Below are 19,005 nucleotides of genomic sequence, written 5' to 3'. Positions count from 1 at the left end.
GTAACGCTGAATTGTGACAATTCATAGAATTTCCGAAGGGAAGGTTGTGGGGAGGCAGGGGTGAATTGTTAGAGCCCTCGTGTGTATACGGTAACTTTTAAACACCATATGTTTGTGTTTAAAGGTACTCTAAAAGCACAAGTGGAAATTGTGATATTGTCAACTTGGTAAAACTAGCTACCCACATCAAGACAATCCAGCCACCCTGATTAAATATACAGCACCTTATGCGTTCGAGAGCTGGTTTCTAACTAAGCAATTTGAAAATAAATTGTAGGCATTTGAGCACAGGTGTCTTGAGACAATTGCTAGGGATATCATGGCAAGCTAGGATAAGCCACGTGGAAGTTTGGAAGAGAGCATGGCAGGGAAGTGTTGTCGATATGATATGATAGGATAAAATACAGCACTGGGTAAGACATGTTACAGAGACAGGTATTTGGAGTGTCTCCACCGGGCCAGTGGCCAAAGGTAGCAGAGCAGATGTTGGGGATCCTGCTCGAGCAGATCTTTGAGGTCGCGTGTCAACTGTGCTTCATCTCCAGGATCTGGCAGAGGCTAGAAATTGTTGAAAGGGTGTGGTGATATCAAAATGTTACCTCATGATATAATTGTGCAACATTGGTCGAGCTATTTTTAATGTTGAATTGCATTTGTGTTTTTTTTATAAAACACTTATTTTAGTCCGAGCTCTAGGAGTTTTAATGGATGAGCCACGTCAATTGTGAATGGAGACTGGAAGTTTGACTGCGTTGTCAATGTTAAGTGACCATGGCTATGCTGTTAAGCACCGATGCTTTTACCAACATACAAATCCAAACACTCGTCTCTTTATCTTCACATACAAATGTAGTTGAATGTAGTTGTAACCAAATAGATTAGTCAAGAGAATGAGATGGCTTAGCAAAAAGGAGTTGTCTGTTTATTACGAGTTCAGCACGTTCTGATTTAATTGTACTAACATCAGATTTTATGGTGGGGGTTTTAAAACTTAAAAGCACTTAACTTGTATCCCCTTGTTTAGCTTATCATACATATATACGGCACTTTATCGAAACACTGCTGGATAAGGCATTGCCCATGCCGTACCAATCGTTGGGTTATTTGACCATAAGACACTAGTTGTGTGGGAGCATAAAAATAGAGTCCAACAATGGGATTTTCTGAATTGTTTTCTGCTGCTCACCATGTAGTCCGACAGCTCTACGACAACCTGGTTCATGCAGTGGTTGCCAATTTAAGCACTCTCCAGGTTCAAGACTGCTTAGCCTTTGGGATTGATCAACATCGGGTGCATGTTGGATATATAGGTGGCTAATATGTATGTATGTCCAGAGATTGCCTCCTTCACAGCTCCACCTGTTGCAACAAATGGTGTGTCATTTGAAAGCTGATATGTAGTTAATGAGAATGAGGTCGAAATGTTGAATGTTTCTTCACATGACCAAATAATTCAGATTATCAGTCCAGGTACTGATTATCCTCTCCACAATAGTGCTGTGTGTGATGAAAACTGAATTTGAAATCATATAGTGGATAAGCATGTGCAATTTGGTAGGCATCGGTATGGGGGGAGCTTGAGGGGGTGGGGGGGCTGGGATTATATATCCACGAGCTCTCAATGTAATTTTTTTTATTACAGAATCTCAATGGGAGCCCTTCTATATAGGCAAAAAAAACAAATGAACACTCATTTGTAGCAAGGCGTGTGTAGTCCTGACATTGTGCAACGAATTACTACAGATTAGGGCATTGTACTCAACCTTGGTTACCCCAAACTCCATACCTCAGCTCTTTGGGATTCATTCATTTACTCGTGTAATTACAGCTGACAATATTATTTATTTTATTGTTCGCATGGAGATAGCTTTCGTTTCCCAACAACTGCTGCATAGAACACAATGTCACTTTCAAAAGGAGATTTTTTTTGTTTGTTTTCCTATTCAGTGGAAATATAAACTAGAAAATTCATGGAATGCACCCAGTTATTTTAAATACATATATTGACAGAGAAGACAGCAGGGTTTAAGTGGGGACATTATACGCAAAAAATAATAATACAGTATCCCATATTAGATTGTGCCATCCGAGAGGCAATGTAATTTCTTTTCATAAGACGGAAAGTGCCTACGACGAGTTTATTGAATAAGTATCGATCGGACCCTTACAGATGCTCTACACAAAACAAATCGGCAAGTTAGTAAACCTTAAGCCAGTGTCCACTTGGGTTGCACAATGCTGAATGTAATCATCCATGGAGTATTGCCTGCTGATTATTTTATTGTCATTTTTCTGCGGTGGCCGAATTCATCACACAGCACTGTGAGAGCATCTCTGTTCAGGACACGCAAAGCTGCCAATAGCAATCCGTGGAGCGTTTTACTTCTGCTACTCAGCCTATTTTGTTACCATCGATCCACCTTTAATAACACCAGCAGTGGGACAATAACAAAAAAAAACCACCGTTTACCGTGATCCAAATAAATTGATGAACACCTTAATAACTGTGGTGAAGGTGGCAATTTTTTATGTTCTCGGTGTGTTTTTTTTGCTTGTTATTACAAACTGTCCGCAAGCCGCAGCTGTGCAGAATGGACCGACTGAGATGATGGACAGCCAGGCTCGCAGTGATGGGATGTAGGGTGCAGTGTGCTCGAAATACTAGAGCCACATCTCCAAGAGAATCACAAAACAAGTCTTTTTTTTTGTAGAATACAAACCATTTGCGTGACTCTCCTTTGTAAACACTCGCGTTAGTTCACGTGTGTTTTGAGGAACAAATCATGGCTGAAAGACTAGAAAAACACGCCCCATTAATTGAACAACAAAATAAAATGATGTAAATAAACAAATACTGTGGCTAAAATTGCATTGTCTGATTTTGAGCGCCGAATGAAAAATTAAATAGCTCGCAAGCTCATATGAGTTAGCATGCTGTATTATGCGCAGTGGCAAAAAGAACAAAGATGTGCGTTTATGGGAATTCAACAAATTGACAAATTAACAGCTTTAAGTCCTTTTTTAAAATTCACTGTTAAAAACCTCTGCGGCACATTTTCCCCCTTTTTTCCCAGGGCCAGCTGCACGGTGTACGTATAGATCTTTTTATCCCCACATTGCAATGAATTATTAATTAGATATTAGCAGAGAGAAGTGGTAATTGATTTATTGATGAAAGAGGGTTAGCCCTCCATTTTGGCCCGCACTCAGACTGATGTAAATGAGGCGGACTGGCGGAGAAAATTAGGGTCCTGGGGTCAACGCCAATACATTACATCTCCTTTGGTGCCTGTCGGACAACTTTGTTATTGCTCTTGGAGTTGAGGCCCTGGTGTTTGTATCATACTTATCATTAGAGTTCTGAGTTCTCAGAGCACAACATTATAGGATTAAGTCATTTATGTTTACAGAGCAAGCAACATCTTCTCGGGCTTGTAGTGTATTAAAATAGAGGTTTTATTTTCTAATGAAGACACAAACTTGGTATATATTCTTAATCATTTAATTTACATTTACCGCTCATTGAGCTTTAGAAAACTAAAAAAATTGTAGTGCTGCTGGCATAAATCATCCCAAGAGTAAGCATGCAATAATGCCCAGGGCAGATAGCAGACCCTATTGGAAGAAATCTGTCACGTTTGGGGCAATGATATACTACATACGTTATGTTATTGATGAGCAATGGAGTATAAAAATTAATGATTTTAAATAAATTGATGTTTCCACCTAAGTCACAGATTATCTGCTATACATAGTAACCTTGTTGTAACAATTTAGATTTTGTTATGACCATAAAAGTTCAAACATACATTTGCAAATGTATTTTTGTATGAGAACATACAAGGCATACAAGGTATGTTCTCATACGAAACATAAGGTATGTTCTCCGCAAATGACTATAATTCTTAAACGCATTATGCACTCTGGAATTGGGTTCCTTAGATCCAGCGCTTGCGTAACTGTGACATTTATGCTTTAAACACACCCTCCTGCTGTCACGCAGGGAATGCGCTTGCCAGATAAAGTACCCGCGACTATGCATGCAAACACGAGTGACTTGCACTTCCAAGTTCAAGTTTCACGGGTTTTACAAGCGTCGCAAATTACTGATGCTCACTCAGTACGACATTGAGCGGCGACGGCAATACACTATGATGGTTTGTATTGTAGAATTTTAAATGCTGGAGAAGCATTCTAAAGTCATGGTCATTTTCTAATTTGTCTCAATCCACACGATATAGTGTATTGACATGCTTACCAATTGCTGTTAGGTTGAACATTCAATCTGGCCAAGATAATATCTGCTCATCTTGTGATAAGACCATATTAAAATCCTCGTCCACATGCTGAGAGAAGCATTTAAAAGCATGTATGTGTCCCACATAGCTTGGCGATGTACATATAGAATGTGTGGAAATTAACAGCTCACGATGTGTTACGTTTTATGAAAAGATTAGTAAACAAAAATCGTAGTAGTTGAAATTTCCTGAGTAAATGCATTTTCATCTGTAAACTGTTCACATGGTCATTTGAACACAGATGGTATTTCCAGTTGATGAGTTTTGCATTCTTAATTAATTTATGATGATTGATGTACATCGGTGTGTCTTGCAGCTCGACTAAATCTGTGTGTCGGTACGGAGTAGTAACTTTCCTATCATGCCTCTCAAGAGTGCTAGACTTTAACATTTTAATTGTATCGAGTTTTTTTTAAAGAAAGATGACAGCCCTGAAAGCATTTTTTAAATTGTGTTAAAGGCCATTTCATTTCTTTTGATACCCGTGGTGATACTTTATTAAGCTACTAACTAGGACGGAAGCTGTAATATTTACGAAAAAATTGAGCAGAGTATAATTGTATCTTGTGTAAATTAATGGCAGTGAATCTTGCACGAAAGTATGTCATCAAACACTTCACTGCATTTCACTGTAGCACTGTATTAATGGCAGTGAATCTGGCACAAAACAAGTCATAAAACACCTCACTTCATGTCACTGTAGCACTGTATATAACTGACCTTCAATTTGTTCAAATTCACTGCTCTGATACTTTATTCTCTTTGCTTTCGGTCGCTGGGTTGAAATAAATTGGAATTCGATACAATATCTGGAAAATCACCGAGAAATGTCTATTTTACCATAATGTCGAAGCATAAATTAGAATTACCTTTTGTCGCAAGTGCTGAAGAAATAAATAAAACAGCAAATCGTATAATTATTTATTAGATTAACTTTCAATAAAGAAACGTCAAACTTAAAGCGAATTTGCAAAAAAAAATGTTTCCGCTCGACCTTCTGCGTGAGTGTAAAATCCACCCGCTCATGAATATTAATGACGGGGGGTGCGGCATGTGGAGTGACGTCACGCGCGTTACACACAAACAGACATTCTTGGCTCATTATAGTAGTAATTATAAACTAGGAAATGATTTAACATCTGGAGAAAGGATCACTTAGTTGTTGATCAATTATGGTGTATTTTTCTCCAAAGCAATTGACTGAAATATGACATGCCCGGAGCTGTTGAAATCGCGCAATCGGCGAAATGCCTACAGTTATTTCAGAGAGAATGAGGAACTTTGTTTCCACATGAAAGCGTTTGAAAGAGAAACGATAGCTTCTTAATAATCAAACACGTAAATTTCAAATAAAATGTTAAGTATGGCTTTGTGCGCAATTAATGGGGAATAAAAAAAAATTACTCGGCAGTTATTTTATTTTAAAAAAGGTCAGCCATGGCTAAGCCTCTTGACGATCCAACTGTCAGAGATTCTGCAAGTAGATTCTGACCTCAGTCAGCTGTCTGTTCGTTAATTGCTTGACATTTCCTCATTTAAAGAAAAACCTTCATCTAACAAGCGGAGCACAAAGACCGTCTTGCTCGTGTGCTCGATTGATTTGGTGTACGCAGCGAGACTTCATAGACGTGTCACAGTAAATTACACAGTCTTCCAAACAAAAAAGCTCAGGTGGCACAAAGATACCTAATTTACTTAAATTCCACTACATTTATCTCGTTAGTGTGAAATGGAAAAAGAACAAACAAGATACAGATTTCAACAATGCTGCACACTGAATTTCAGAAGCTGTAAAGATAGTTTTTGTACATTTGGGAAAAGGCTGTGTTTAAAAGCACTGTGCTTAATTTTTTTTTTATCTATTTGGCTCTTTTTTTTTGCTTTGCTACCAGTCTCTATGGATTATGTAAATTGTCAACTCATTTAATAACAAGCCTTTTAGAGTATAATTTAACTTTACGAATACAAATAATTCCTCATTTGTATTTATGAGACGCTGAATGAAAATCACATTTAGGTTTAAGCAATAAAAGTGTTCCTTAAAAAACTATTTTTTATCATTTATCCTGGCACTGTGATACATTATACAGTACCTGATAAGTCCAAGTATTAAAATGCATTTTCCACAAAGCAATGAAATGTCAAGCATATAAAATGATTATTCTCATTTTGACATTGCAGAAATACAATGATTGTGCCATTTTACATAATATTTACAGAACTATTATTAAGATGATGGTAATGTTAACCTATATGAACTTGACTTTAATTATACCTTCCTAGTTCTTTTACATGCATAATAGCTAAGTGAAATTAACATTTACATTAACTTTGCATATAAATGATATCTAAAACTCGATGTAGGACCACAAATACTGTACAACGACAGTATTTAAAAAATATGACACGTTTTTTTTCAGGAGCTGCATGGCATGGTAAAAAAAAATCTAATTCAGATACAGAAAGCAGTCCGCATCAACGTAATTTTCCACATTTTCTTCCATCCCATCATTATGCACAAAACAGTAGTGTATTAAAGGACTCCAAAACACAGTAGGCATGAAATGTGCCATTCTCCATGCATACAATAAACAATACAACACACAAATATCACCGCTGGTTGCTTTGCAATGTTCTTGAAGCAAGCCTCCATTTGTAGCGGAGGTGTGCAGATCAGAAACGGTGGTGGTGGTGGAGGAGTATCCCTCGATAAAGGATCGCGTGTCGGACCTCGAGAAGAGCTAGCTGGCCCGCACCATCGCATGCCTAATTACAGTGCATGGGACTTTTTCCTTTTTTAATTTACAGGACATTGATCCATGATTCATCAGGCAAATTAATGCATCCCATGTATCTACGTCAGTAATGAAACAAGGCCGACTATTACGTGCGAGCAGGAGGCAGAAGTGGGTGCCGTGTGCGCCCGATGATAGATGGTTCTGGAAGGCAGCTCACGTCGCCTTTTAGGCCAGCTGTGGTTTTGCTAATAGATGAGTTATTTTCAGATCATTGCAGATGATTAATTTAATTAAATATGCATTACACATTTTTACAGTAACAAACTAGCTGAACTGCGTGTATGAAAAAAACCGAGGGTCTTTGGAAATGCCGAACGTATTTCGTATCGACGGAGGCAAAATATAAACGTGGTGTCTTCAGGATGAAAACGATAGAATGTCAGGAATTTCAGGGCATGTTAGGCATTGATTGATATGGATCGAAGCACGTTCAACCTACGAATGCTATAAAGTGGGCTAAAATATTATAATTTGCCATAATTCAGGGGGGGGGGTCTAGATATAGCCTCACTCAATTTTACGTGTAATAGTATTTCCTAAGGTAGTTTTTTAGAATTTGGAACTTTTCTGATTTTATTCAAAGATTGTGCCATTGTGCTTTTCCAATTTGATCAAACAAATGTAGTGCCTTCTGTTTTCCATATTTAAATCATGCATATACCAACCTTTGCAGTTAAATATTTTTAAAACAAGTTATCATTTACTCCTAAATGATATGTAAATATATTAAATGGTGTATTGTGGTTATACACTATACATGTTTAAAGTTCTTGAAGTCAAATGTGGCATTTCTGCAAAAGTCACTAATATTTTATTTTGAAAGTAACTCTTAATCGATTCTGAAGGTTGTGCTTTTTTGAACAAATAAATACCAAGAAATGCTAAGGTCAAAAAGAAATAGTACAAAATATTAGACATTGGATATAAAATTGAATTCCTGTGTTTCAATTACTGTGGGGAAATAAGAATGCATTTTATATTTATAAGCTTAGTATTGTAACTAATTGAACATCATCAATACTGCCCTGTCAGAATTCTTTCCATTTGATGTAAAATTATAACATTTTGGAGATAGTGTATATGCACATTTATCAGACGTGTCAAGGGCACGAGAACTGCTGGAATGCCTTGTGTTGTTCTTGTTACCTGCATGACTTTACTGTACCCTCTGCAGTTATTTGTTTCTCACTGGCTATGAGAGATTTGAGTTGGAATTTAGATGAAAATAAGAAAGTGCCATTAATATTCAAAGTCAAAGTATCTCCCCGTTCAAACGGTGTTCATCTCCATTGGTGGACCAGGACCACTTGTGATAATTCCACATTCCTATAACAGAGGGCCATTCTTTCCATATGCAAGTCATTGTTGAGTTTCCACCAAGATGTAATCATGACAATGTGCTGAACCAATACGTTGGCATGATTGGTATAGCTTAGTTTCTTGACCTTAGTTTGTTTCCCTGGATGTGCTCAACATTCAAAGAACCAAGTTATGTAATCTTAAAAGAAATAATGAAAAAAGTTAATTGTATAGGCCTCAGGAGAGCAATCCAAGAGTAAATAATTGTCTAAGTGCAATACAAATTTATCTATTTGACTTGCAGTGATTTAACAGGTGTAGCTTTATGAACACATCACACATTGATAGTTAATACTGCCTTGTTTTCACTTAAAATGTATTAACAATCTTGTTCTATTCCTCGAATACCTGGAAAAGTGAGGTATGATTGTGGTGTAAACCAATGAAATTGTACTCGTGTGACTTTTAATTAACAAAACATTTGAATTCAAATGCTCTGGATTTCCACTCTCATAGCATTGTCATTTCACATTACAGCACTTTGCATTCACCTTACAAGCATTACAGAACAGCAAAGTGAGGTGTGATATTTTAGTAGTAGCACATGCATTTAAATTTGCCTTTTGTGTGTGCTGCAGAATGGGATGACGAGCCAGCTGCATCTGCCACAGCCAAGGCTGATGGCCTCTGCCTCAGAGTTGTCCCTCTCTAAGAGCCCTTCTCTGACCAGCCAGGTCCACGCTGCCGCCATCAATGGGATCGCTCCGCACTGCAAAAGATTGTTGCAGGTAAGGATAAGGATTTGCATTTATAGAGTGCTTAAATACTCCGGCAACTCCAAGCATGTTCCTGATATTAAATCTCATCTTAACCATTTCATTGCCCTGCTGCAGTCTAGTCAAGGGGACATCCAGTGGGAGCTGTCCTGCGTGACAATGTCTTGACATTACCAACTGTCTACAGTAAATGGGCATTAGTCTTCCAAGTGGGGGGTGATGTCACGGTGTTTTTTTCCCAATTAAGATAATATGCGAGTAATTGATCAAACATGGACTATGACACCTGCCACGCATAGCCTACTCTTTTTCAAATTTTGTCACGGTATCTTTAACGTCCACCGTGAAGCAGACGCCGCATATTTGAATCGTTAATACACCCACAGTATTAACCAGGACAGCCACTGTGCTTGTACCATTAACCTCTGCAACAAACAGCAAACATGCTACCACTCAGCCATGTCACCGCCTCAAATCTTCCCCTTGTGCGCCTTATGACACAAAAGCCCTATAAAAGTGTGGTGGTCAAGGTTGACACCAAGGTTGACACAGGTCACACAGGTCACACAAGCTAGGGGAGAGGTACGTACCGGTCTGGACCGGCCCGGATTGACAGGGACGAGAGGTGGTTGGAACGGCTCTGAGGGAGGGGGCTGCGAGAGCCAGGGCCCGAGACATATATAAGACGGCTCCCGGAGAGCGGAGGGGTCGATCGGAGGAGAAGCTGAAGGAGGAGAGCCGGAGATCCTGGACCCCCAAGCCTCAAGGATGCCGCCCCGCTGGAACTGAGTGGGCTGAGTAGCTGTAGGCTAGGGACGAGAGTAGCTGAGTAGCTGTAGGCTAGGGAAGAGAGTAACAGAGTAGCTGGAGGCTAGGGAAGGAGAGAAATGAGAATAGAGCCGGAGGCTGTACCTCCCTAGGTTGTGTGTGTGGGACTGTTTCCCCAGTGAGTCCTGAGGACTAGTGTTATCGGAATAAAAGCGTGTGGCCTCTACAAAGTGTCGGTCTCATTCAAGAATACTACAAAAGTAACGCTCTTATTCAGCCCTTTGTAAATCCACAGCTAGACGAGGGCCTCCCATGCCATATCAGTCATGGGGGTTGTTTGACCTTGTTTCACTATGCTGGTCAGGCAGGTTTTATAAGGGGGCACACCCTGGTGGACCGGTTCCGATATCACTCACTACTACTGACGTCAGCTTTTTCTGGGAATTGAACTCAGGTCACTGGGGTTAAAGTGCAGTGCACGAACCACTGCGCCACCACTCCCTCCAAATTACATGTAGATCACCTGAATAGGCTCTGTGCAAATAAATAAATAGTCACATAAAAAGGCGCAATAAGGAATTGACAATACATTGCAAGAAAGCCCATCCTGAGAATCGGTGGCAGATTTAATGGGTGAACAAAGAACGATTACTAGCAATTCTGTGAAAATATGGTATATAGTAGGTGCCCAATTCATTTCAGCGTACGTCCACGCCAGAGACAGAGCTCGTGTGCAGGCGCTAGGTGGATATTACATAGCAGGACCATGAGATGGCAATGGCTTAGGGTGGCCTTCATCTAGCAGTGGATTGATCACGGCTGATGATTATGAACTCATTTGAGGTTTATGGACTAGATTATCTTCATTGAGGAATACCCCATGTCCGTCTTGTAATTGGTCGGTATGTACATTTGCAGATTCTTCCAATTGGAATAACATGTTCATACAAAGCCAAGATCCATCATCTTTGTTAAGCACGGCAGTTAACAAGATATCCATTTCAATTTTGAACTGAAATTAATTAACAATCTACATTAGAGATGTGAAAAAAATTATTATATTCAGATGTGTGCTTATTTTTTTGGCAGCATTAATTTTTGCTTTATTAGTTTCAATCCCTTGATTACATAGTCTTTTCTTTTACAAATGTTATTTCAAAGAATGCAAATTAAGAGTATCGCTGAATACACTTTTTAATTCTGCGAGGTGAATCGTACATCATGATGATGAATCGTACAAAGAAGCGATTGGCAAACATGGGCATGCCCTATAACCCAGCTTCAGTAAAAGCTATTGTATGGGACACATTATATGAAACATTGCTTACGTTAAAAACCACAGCCAATAAAACATGCGTGTTTGAGTTTGCCTCTTGGGAGTGATGTGTTACGGTATCAGGTTATATTTATGCATAAAGCAAAGCCTGCTTTTCATAGCATTATGGCATCCAAATGTCTTTCATTGTATGGTCTTTTTCCATCATAAATGGTGGCTTGTATTCACACAGTAATGTGTGCATTTTTGTCTATAATGGAGATGTAATAAGGGCTCCATAAACCCAGCAATAACTGCAATGAACTTGCGGGGTAAATGTGAGTTTCTCACAGAAGCGTTTAAGCGTACAGCAGCTTCCTTCTCTTTTCATATTACAGCTGGGAAAGGATTGACCTAATGTTACCAGAGAGGTTAATTATGCTTTTACTGCTGCCGCTTGTAGTCTGGGGAACTGATGAAAAAATTAATGATGGTTTTGCTAATTTGCTAATCAGATCCCTAATCTGAAATTTTTAAGGTTAATTTGACATTAATTAGGAATCAGATGTGATAAAAATGAAAATGCTTCCTCTCTGGCAGGGACTTCCTCTTCCATGTAGCAATGGTCGTCTATCGGTGCATCACAGTGTGTAACAAAAATGTGGTTTATAAAAAAAAAAAGTATTGGCTGCGATATCTGCTGCACTTATTGCAAGCACTGCGATTAGCCACTTTTAAGGGATTCCAGTTGACACCATTACGGTTATCATAAAAGAAAAACTGGGCCATTCCTAGTCCGTTTTCAAGGCAGAGGGATTATCAGAGTAACATTTATTATGAGATGCTTAAGTCTTATCACACCTAGGCACTAAAGTAAATGCTCTTAGCCATGACATTTTAGTTTACTGATTTGAATATAATTGCCATCGAATCAACAGGCACCTCAGTCAGAGCGAGATGTGGATTTTAGCTAAAGTCAGCCTTGCCTGTACGCGACGTTTCAGATCTGCCCGTGATGCTAGCTGATGTTCACACTGCCTTGCGTATGAGTGTGGGTGTTACTTTTTTAATCGGATACAGACAGGCATGGCGAAGCTGTGCTGTGGTAGATAAGATGACTTTCTGCAGGTGTGGTGGTGCTGTGCTTTTCTGTGCTTTCTGGCTTTCAATGTGGCGGGCAAATTGTATAAGGTATGTGTTTCTGTCTCTGGCTGCATCTTGGTGGGACGTTTTAAGAGGCGTTGTTGCTCCCTGCTTTAATAGTCCTACGGAACAGTAAGTATGGTCATGGAGGAGCAGGTCTGGTTGAGGAAAGTGTATTTCGTATGAGACAATGTCGATGCCTTTCTTGATTATTCTGTAAGCTTGTTTGAAACTTAAAAAATTCAAATATTTGTTAATGTTATGGTATATTTCGTTGTTGATGATTGTGGAGGTTCATTGATTAGAAAATATGATTTTCATCAGAAAGACGGTCTTCAGTTTTCCTTCAGCCTGCTTTCCTTAGCACACAGGGGGTGCCTAGTCATGTACGTGTGAAGGCATTCCTGCTGAAATTAACTCTTTCATATCCTTTTAGCGATTTCCCCCTCTGTTTATCAATTCTATTACCACATAATGCTATTATATTTCCAATGTAACCGTCTAAACTGTTCACAGAAAGAATGTAGTTTGTTTTCCATCATCGAACTTTTATAGGCCAAATTCGACATTCGTAATAATAATATAGAATTTAAGCACTGATATACATAGACGCATACATAATCACAGGGTAGTGGGGAATTATGTCCACTTATTTTCAACCGAAGCTTTTTGTATTCAAAAAATGGTAGTGCCATTACAGGCGTTACAGAACTGTAAATACCATAAGGCCAAAAGCTCACCCGACAGTGATCCTATGAGCTCTCTAAACATAAGAGGAGCCACTGCAGGAAGTCCACTATCTTACTTGGCATTCTCTATACAATATTTGAGTGATATGGTGTCATATTGGGAGGGAGAAAAAAAAAACACTTTTTTTGATCGAGTACATTACCCGTATATATATTTTTTTCAGCGATCACGGTGCAGAAATAAAATGCGATTTTATTATTCCCCTCCAAGGGGCGGTCATAAATTTGGGACAGCAATCGTGTGCGAGTGGGAACATAAGTTGCTATGGGACAGTTTATTTTTAATGCTCTTGAGCCACAGGGGAAAACAATAATGCTATCTCACAGCTGAGTGCGCTGTTTACTGTTGGGTTCCTGGGCTGAACGTGTCAGACAGGCGCAACAGAGAAATGTGTTGGTTATTGCATCCTGCCACCAAGTCCTCGCTTTACAATACATTCTCAAGAACAAGATGTATGTTTGTGGGCCTTAATGTAGTGGCTGCGTCGTGGAATCTGTTAGCAGTTTTCGCTTTGCATTCCCGGTGTAGCTGTGGCCAAGTAAAACGCCTTAAGCCACTTTGGGGCTGTAAAACATGTGACATTTGTATATGTTCTCCTTCATTGTATACGAAGGTAAAATGCTTGCCGTGCAAGTAGCACATGTCTTGTTGTGAACAAAAAAAAAGTTCAGTACATTTGAACATGTTAAGTATATAACCTCGCTCATTTTCATTACCACGCTTGGATTTTATTTGCTATGTAAGTTGTGGTGTCAACCGAAATGTAAACTGTAACTCTTCAACATTTCGAAGTTTATTGCCATTGAGCATTTAAGCTAGTGGCGCCACATAGTGGGAATCTTGTAGATGGAGTTTATCCGTTGCAGATTCATCCTTTGAAAGCAATAAACATTGATATTGCAGCAGTGACCAGAGTGTAGATATAATAAGTCAGATGCAATTTATTGCGTTAAATATTAATTCGCGGCCACTGATGGATGAATTCGCAAAAACATTTAATTTATCACCCTAACATGAGTACAACTTGTGCTGCTGCTGCTGCTGCTGCATTGCTCTTTGCCAGCAAACCCAGAGTTTAGGGATGCTCCGGATCAGTTTGGGCGCACGCCGCTCATGTATTGCGTGCTGGCCGACCGGCCAGAGTGTGCCGAGGCCCTTCTCAAGGCTGGGGCCAACGTCAACAAAACGGACAAGAGCAAGCGCACCGCTCTGCACCTCGCTGCACAAAAGGTACCGCGACCTGCTGACTTAGAAAGTTAAAAAGCCGCGCAGTTCTTGAGTGCACTGGCCGTGTTTATGTTTGGAGACAGTGTGTTGAAATTGGCTAGTGTCTGACCTGGCATGCGACCCTGAGGAACTGTTGAAAAGCCGCTGCAAAGATGTAAAACGTGAATGAGGGGCACTTGCCAGTGCGATCCTGCACTGAAAGGCGCAAGGCGTTGACATTTCTCACGTTTCAGTAAGTGGGACGTCGTCTTGACATTGCTACGTCGCGCTCCCCTCCGCGTGACCTAAGTCAGGCTTTCATAAAGGATCACCGTCACCTTTCACTTGCACGGAGGCTGTCAGGTGAGCAAGGAAGCTCAGGAGTGGAGGAGGAGGCAGCTTGTGGTCTGAAGCGACGTGAGTTATCTGCTCGTGGGATCCTCAGTCCCTCCTGGGTTCACAAGACGAATCGCGTGTCGGCCGATCGGCGGCAGAACTGGGCTTCCCATGGTACATCCAGTGCTCCCTTCTTGCCTCGGCAGGACTGGATATGCTGAACTCTGGTTAAACCCCCGCTCGCTGATGGCTTTTACACCTTGCGGCCAGGGTTACACAGCTATAAATACATCCGAATCCTAAAATAACATGGTTTAAAAAAAAAAACATCTATACTTTAAAAAATATTTGTACAAAATCTAATTTGTATAAAATGACTGCAATATACTGCTGCCTTTGATTTTTCTCCAATTTAAATGGAAACTGTATAAATAACGTTAAGAAAAAAAGGGCAGTTTTAAGCTGGTCAAGGGTGTAATAATTGGCACTTTGATGCCGTTAATGATAATACGTGTTACCCCTTAGGTGTGAAAAAGAAGGAAAAAAACCCATTATTATACCCAGGAGCGCACGTTGTTTATATCGCTATTACTTGTTGTTGCAGTAAATTGCTTTCCACCACCCCTCTCATTCCCCCCCCCCACCTCACCCCACGCGGCTGGCAAAGGCATCCCGCTCTTGGCAGTTTGTGCCTCTCTTCTTGCCTCGTTAGCCCGCCCATGGTCTCTCCAGCCGACCCGGGCGATCAATCGGCCTGGCATTTTCAGACCTCTTTCATCACACGGCCTCGCAGGGGAACAAGGAGGAGCACGAGAGCACACGCTCTCCCTGGCTCTGGCGCTGCCTCTGCCGCGCACCTTGGCTCGCCGCTGCAAGGCAGTGCGACACTCGTGGCAGGCGAGCCGCTGGGAATCATCAATCTGTCATAATGCTATGATTTGTTCTTCCGTCGAGCGTTTAGTAGCTGCTCCTTATCAAAACTGCCCGCCCTCTTGGGCTTCCCAAAACACCGTCTAATTTGAGGGTTTCTGAGGCGGCGCTCCAGCGTTTACAAGATAGTGGGGTGACTGCCCAGACGTGGAATCAATAAACAAGCTCATTTCTATATGTCAAGCACTCAAGTCCTTGTCAGAGGCCTCGTGCTGTAATTGGGGGCCGGGTGCGAGCTGCTGGAGCCGCTTCCTTTGGCAGCCCTCGAGTGGCTTGTCAGCGAGCGCAAGGGGGAACGAGAGAGTGCACATGAGTACTATCACAGCCCGCAATTGATATTGCACTTGTCTTTTGGTTTGTTTGAACCCCGGCCTGCACGCGAGCCCGACGCCTGGGGGAGAGGAAGGAGTTTCTTCACCATGGCCGTTAGACTCAGCTCCTGCTGATTGGATAAACTTGGGATTTGGGGTAGGCTGAGCAACAGAGGCTTTTCTTTATTGGAAATATTGAATTGCTGCACGCGCCGTGACTCCTACTAAAGCGGAGAACTGTTTATTTGAACTCCAGGCAAGGTAGTGTTTCGCACATTTTCTGTTCTTCGAGTACAGCGCTTTGAATGTTGTGTGCGTGCCTATTTAGTCATTAATAATATAACGGTTATTAGTTCTAGGCTGACGGGCTCTGTTAATTTTGTTTTGATTGTTGTGCCCACTTGAATGGCTTCACTCTGAACTGATGGTTCAGTTATTTTCGTGTGAATAGAACAAATAAAATATTGTACATTAACTTTTTAAATGGGAAACCCAATTTTTTTTACGTTGCATCTTCGAGCAAATAGATTTTTAAGGGATTGTCGTCAACAAGACACCATTTAAACACTAGACATTGGCAATGTGTTGCAGTCCCTCAGAATTGCGTAGACCGACCGTGCCCTGCATATAATTTTTTTATTGTTGGGAGAATTCCTGTAATTAGTACAGATATACACAGAAGGACAATCTTACTCCCAAAGATGAAACTTGAATGGTGGGCAGAGCAATTCTGAATTATTAGTTATGTTTCAATGCTGGGTACAAACGTCACGTATCAAGGAGAACCAGGTACTGTACAGTACACCGCACCCCTCCAGACCAAGTAAGTTTCAAAAATATATTTTTAAGTTACTGTACACATTCATTTCATATCATATTTGTGTTTTAATGTACAGTATTACGAACTGTTGAGTCTGCAGAAATAACATTGAAAGCTGTAAATGCGCTAAATGGTGTCTACATGGAAATAAAGGGAGTTTGTTTTTTAAAAAGCAAGCTATATTGGGGCACCTCACCCCTAATTTAGCCCAGTATTTTGAGCATTATGCTCGTAACTTTCTTTTAAAGAAAAACAGTTAAACGTTAATGTCGTCAATGGGTGCATTTAACCTCAATATCTAACTTGTAATGTTTCTAGGTAATTGCGGCACTTGAAACACACATTTGTAATATATTCAAAGTCATGCTGCTAAAAACACTACCCAATTTACCTTCAATGTATGCATTGTTAGTTTTACATATACTGTGTATAATTTTCATGCTGTTTACCTATCCATCTACCTGTCTGTGCGTGAAAATCTGTGTGAATGGCATCCCCTGCTCAAAAGCCTGAGGGGCTGTGTGTCTAATTAAATGCAATTACACGCTAAGCGCATAAAGATTAATTACAGCTAATTAGTAACCTCAACAGAATGACACCTGGCAGATGACTACAAATAAAAACCATTAGGCCAAAGTTAGATGGGAAGCCAAACAAGCCTACACGTGTACTTATAATAAAACACACATCCTGTACCATTATCTAACACATTCAACTAAACACAACCACTAAGCCACTCTCAAAGGGGCAAACTTATTTAAGCCCTTGCATGCTATACGAGGTATGATGTAGACGTCATTCAAACTTTTTTCGGCCGATTTCAATAGATCTTTTTCAATAAATGGTTTTCCATTTTCGCCAGTTCATTTAGCCACGATTGTGTAATGTAGAGACCACTGGGGGCATTTTTTGTCAGATATCTTTCTATCGTTTGGGTTACGCATGAGCGTTGTTTGTGGTGGGGTGGTGGGGTGGTCGTGCCCGCGTCCCTCGTTGCAAGTGGAGTTGTTACAGACCGTGCCAGTGGCGCAAGCTCTGGGGGCCCCGGAGTGACTGAAATGGTTAATGGCAAAGTGTGGGCCAAGCCAGACCCGGTCTTGAGGCTGCTTCAGCACGCGGAGAGCACAATCCATTAAAGTCACGTGGCTGGCGGGCAATTACAAACAGCTGACTGGGGAAGCAGCGGGACGAAAAGGGTTTTTCGCGCTTGACCACACATCAAAACAGGAGGAATATGTAAATTTACTGCGGTAATTAGAAACTGTGTTCCCGTGATATCATCCATGAAACAGATTTATTACATCTGTCTTGCGCGGCGCGGTAATCGAGTTAGGATGACTCGCGCCGCACGGAAGGCGGAGATGAATGCCGTTCCATTGATCTCCCTGCCGTAAAAAGGCCTGGCTGTAGAAGCGGGAGACGGCGACACAAGGAATATAAATACCAATCGCGCTCAGAAATTTCATGCTTGTTTAATTTTACATATGCTGATAAAGTGCAGAGTAGAGAGTACAAAAATGTTTCCTCTGTACTTTTTCAGACCACAGTTAAGTGTTTCCCCCCCTCCCCCCCTGTCCCTCATGCGACGAGCCTCTGACCCCTGCACGAAACTACTTCCATACACTTGTGTGAGAATGATCTTTCATGTTCAGCACGGAACAAAAAAAAGCCCCTTTGCCTGAATTGTCTCCTTTACACACAAATAGTATTACTTCCATAGTACTTACACTGCCAATAATTACATTGCACTGGAAGTGCTGTGGCAATTAAGGAATCATTTGTACATTTTACATTTGCTGTGAACCTTAGCCATAATGTTTTTGTTTGAATACATTATTTGCGCCTCACAATTATAATTTGTGTTAAACAACCTAGGATTTGTGATAATTGTTTATTTACGTAACTTGTACGGCAACAAAGAAAAGGTAATTCTGAATAGAACACATTGCTCCTGTATTGACTTGAAGCCTGATGTAGGTCATGAGAATTAGTGCATTGATGTAAACAGAATGGCGTAGACTCCGGGTTGTATGTTAGTAATGCGGGTTCAATGTGAATACAGTCGAGTAAGTGCAATAAAATATTTTTTACTGAATATACAAAGTTAGGTTTCTCAAGAAGACATTTTTAAAAATGTTCTACAGTGTTAATACAGGTACTTAGACATACCGTACTGTATATCACAAGATGAAATCCTCTAAGAATGTTAAATGGCATCGTCATTAGTTTTTTTTAAAAATTGTTAATGATATGTTGAATTTAGTCTCGCTTTATACTTTCATTAAATAAAAATGAAAAACCCTACTTGAGAAAAT

General features: G+C 40.4%; 1 protein-coding gene across 1 annotated transcript in view; it reads left to right on the top strand.

The window, feature by feature from the left end:
• LOC121851806 (inversin-like) overlaps positions 1-19,005 on the top strand; it is a gene marked incomplete at its 3' end in the record, with an annotated part of 46,757 nt that overhangs the window by 7,916 nt on the left and 19,836 nt on the right. Inside the window, 4 exon segments of the mRNA XM_042345894.1 lie at positions 4,004-4,157; positions 9,034-9,148; positions 9,151-9,183; positions 14,151-14,317. Of these exon segments, the coding sequence (XP_042201828.1) occupies positions 4,004-4,157; positions 9,034-9,148; positions 9,151-9,183; positions 14,151-14,317 (469 nt within the window).

This window comes from Callorhinchus milii, unplaced genomic scaffold (assembly GCF_018977255.1).
Source record: "Callorhinchus milii isolate IMCB2004 unplaced genomic scaffold, IMCB_Cmil_1.0 Scaffold146, whole genome shotgun sequence".
Taxonomy (NCBI): Eukaryota; Metazoa; Chordata; class Chondrichthyes; order Chimaeriformes; family Callorhinchidae; genus Callorhinchus; species Callorhinchus milii.
Note: the sequence above shows the minus strand (reverse complement) of the source record. Positions and strands in the feature narration are given on the sequence as shown.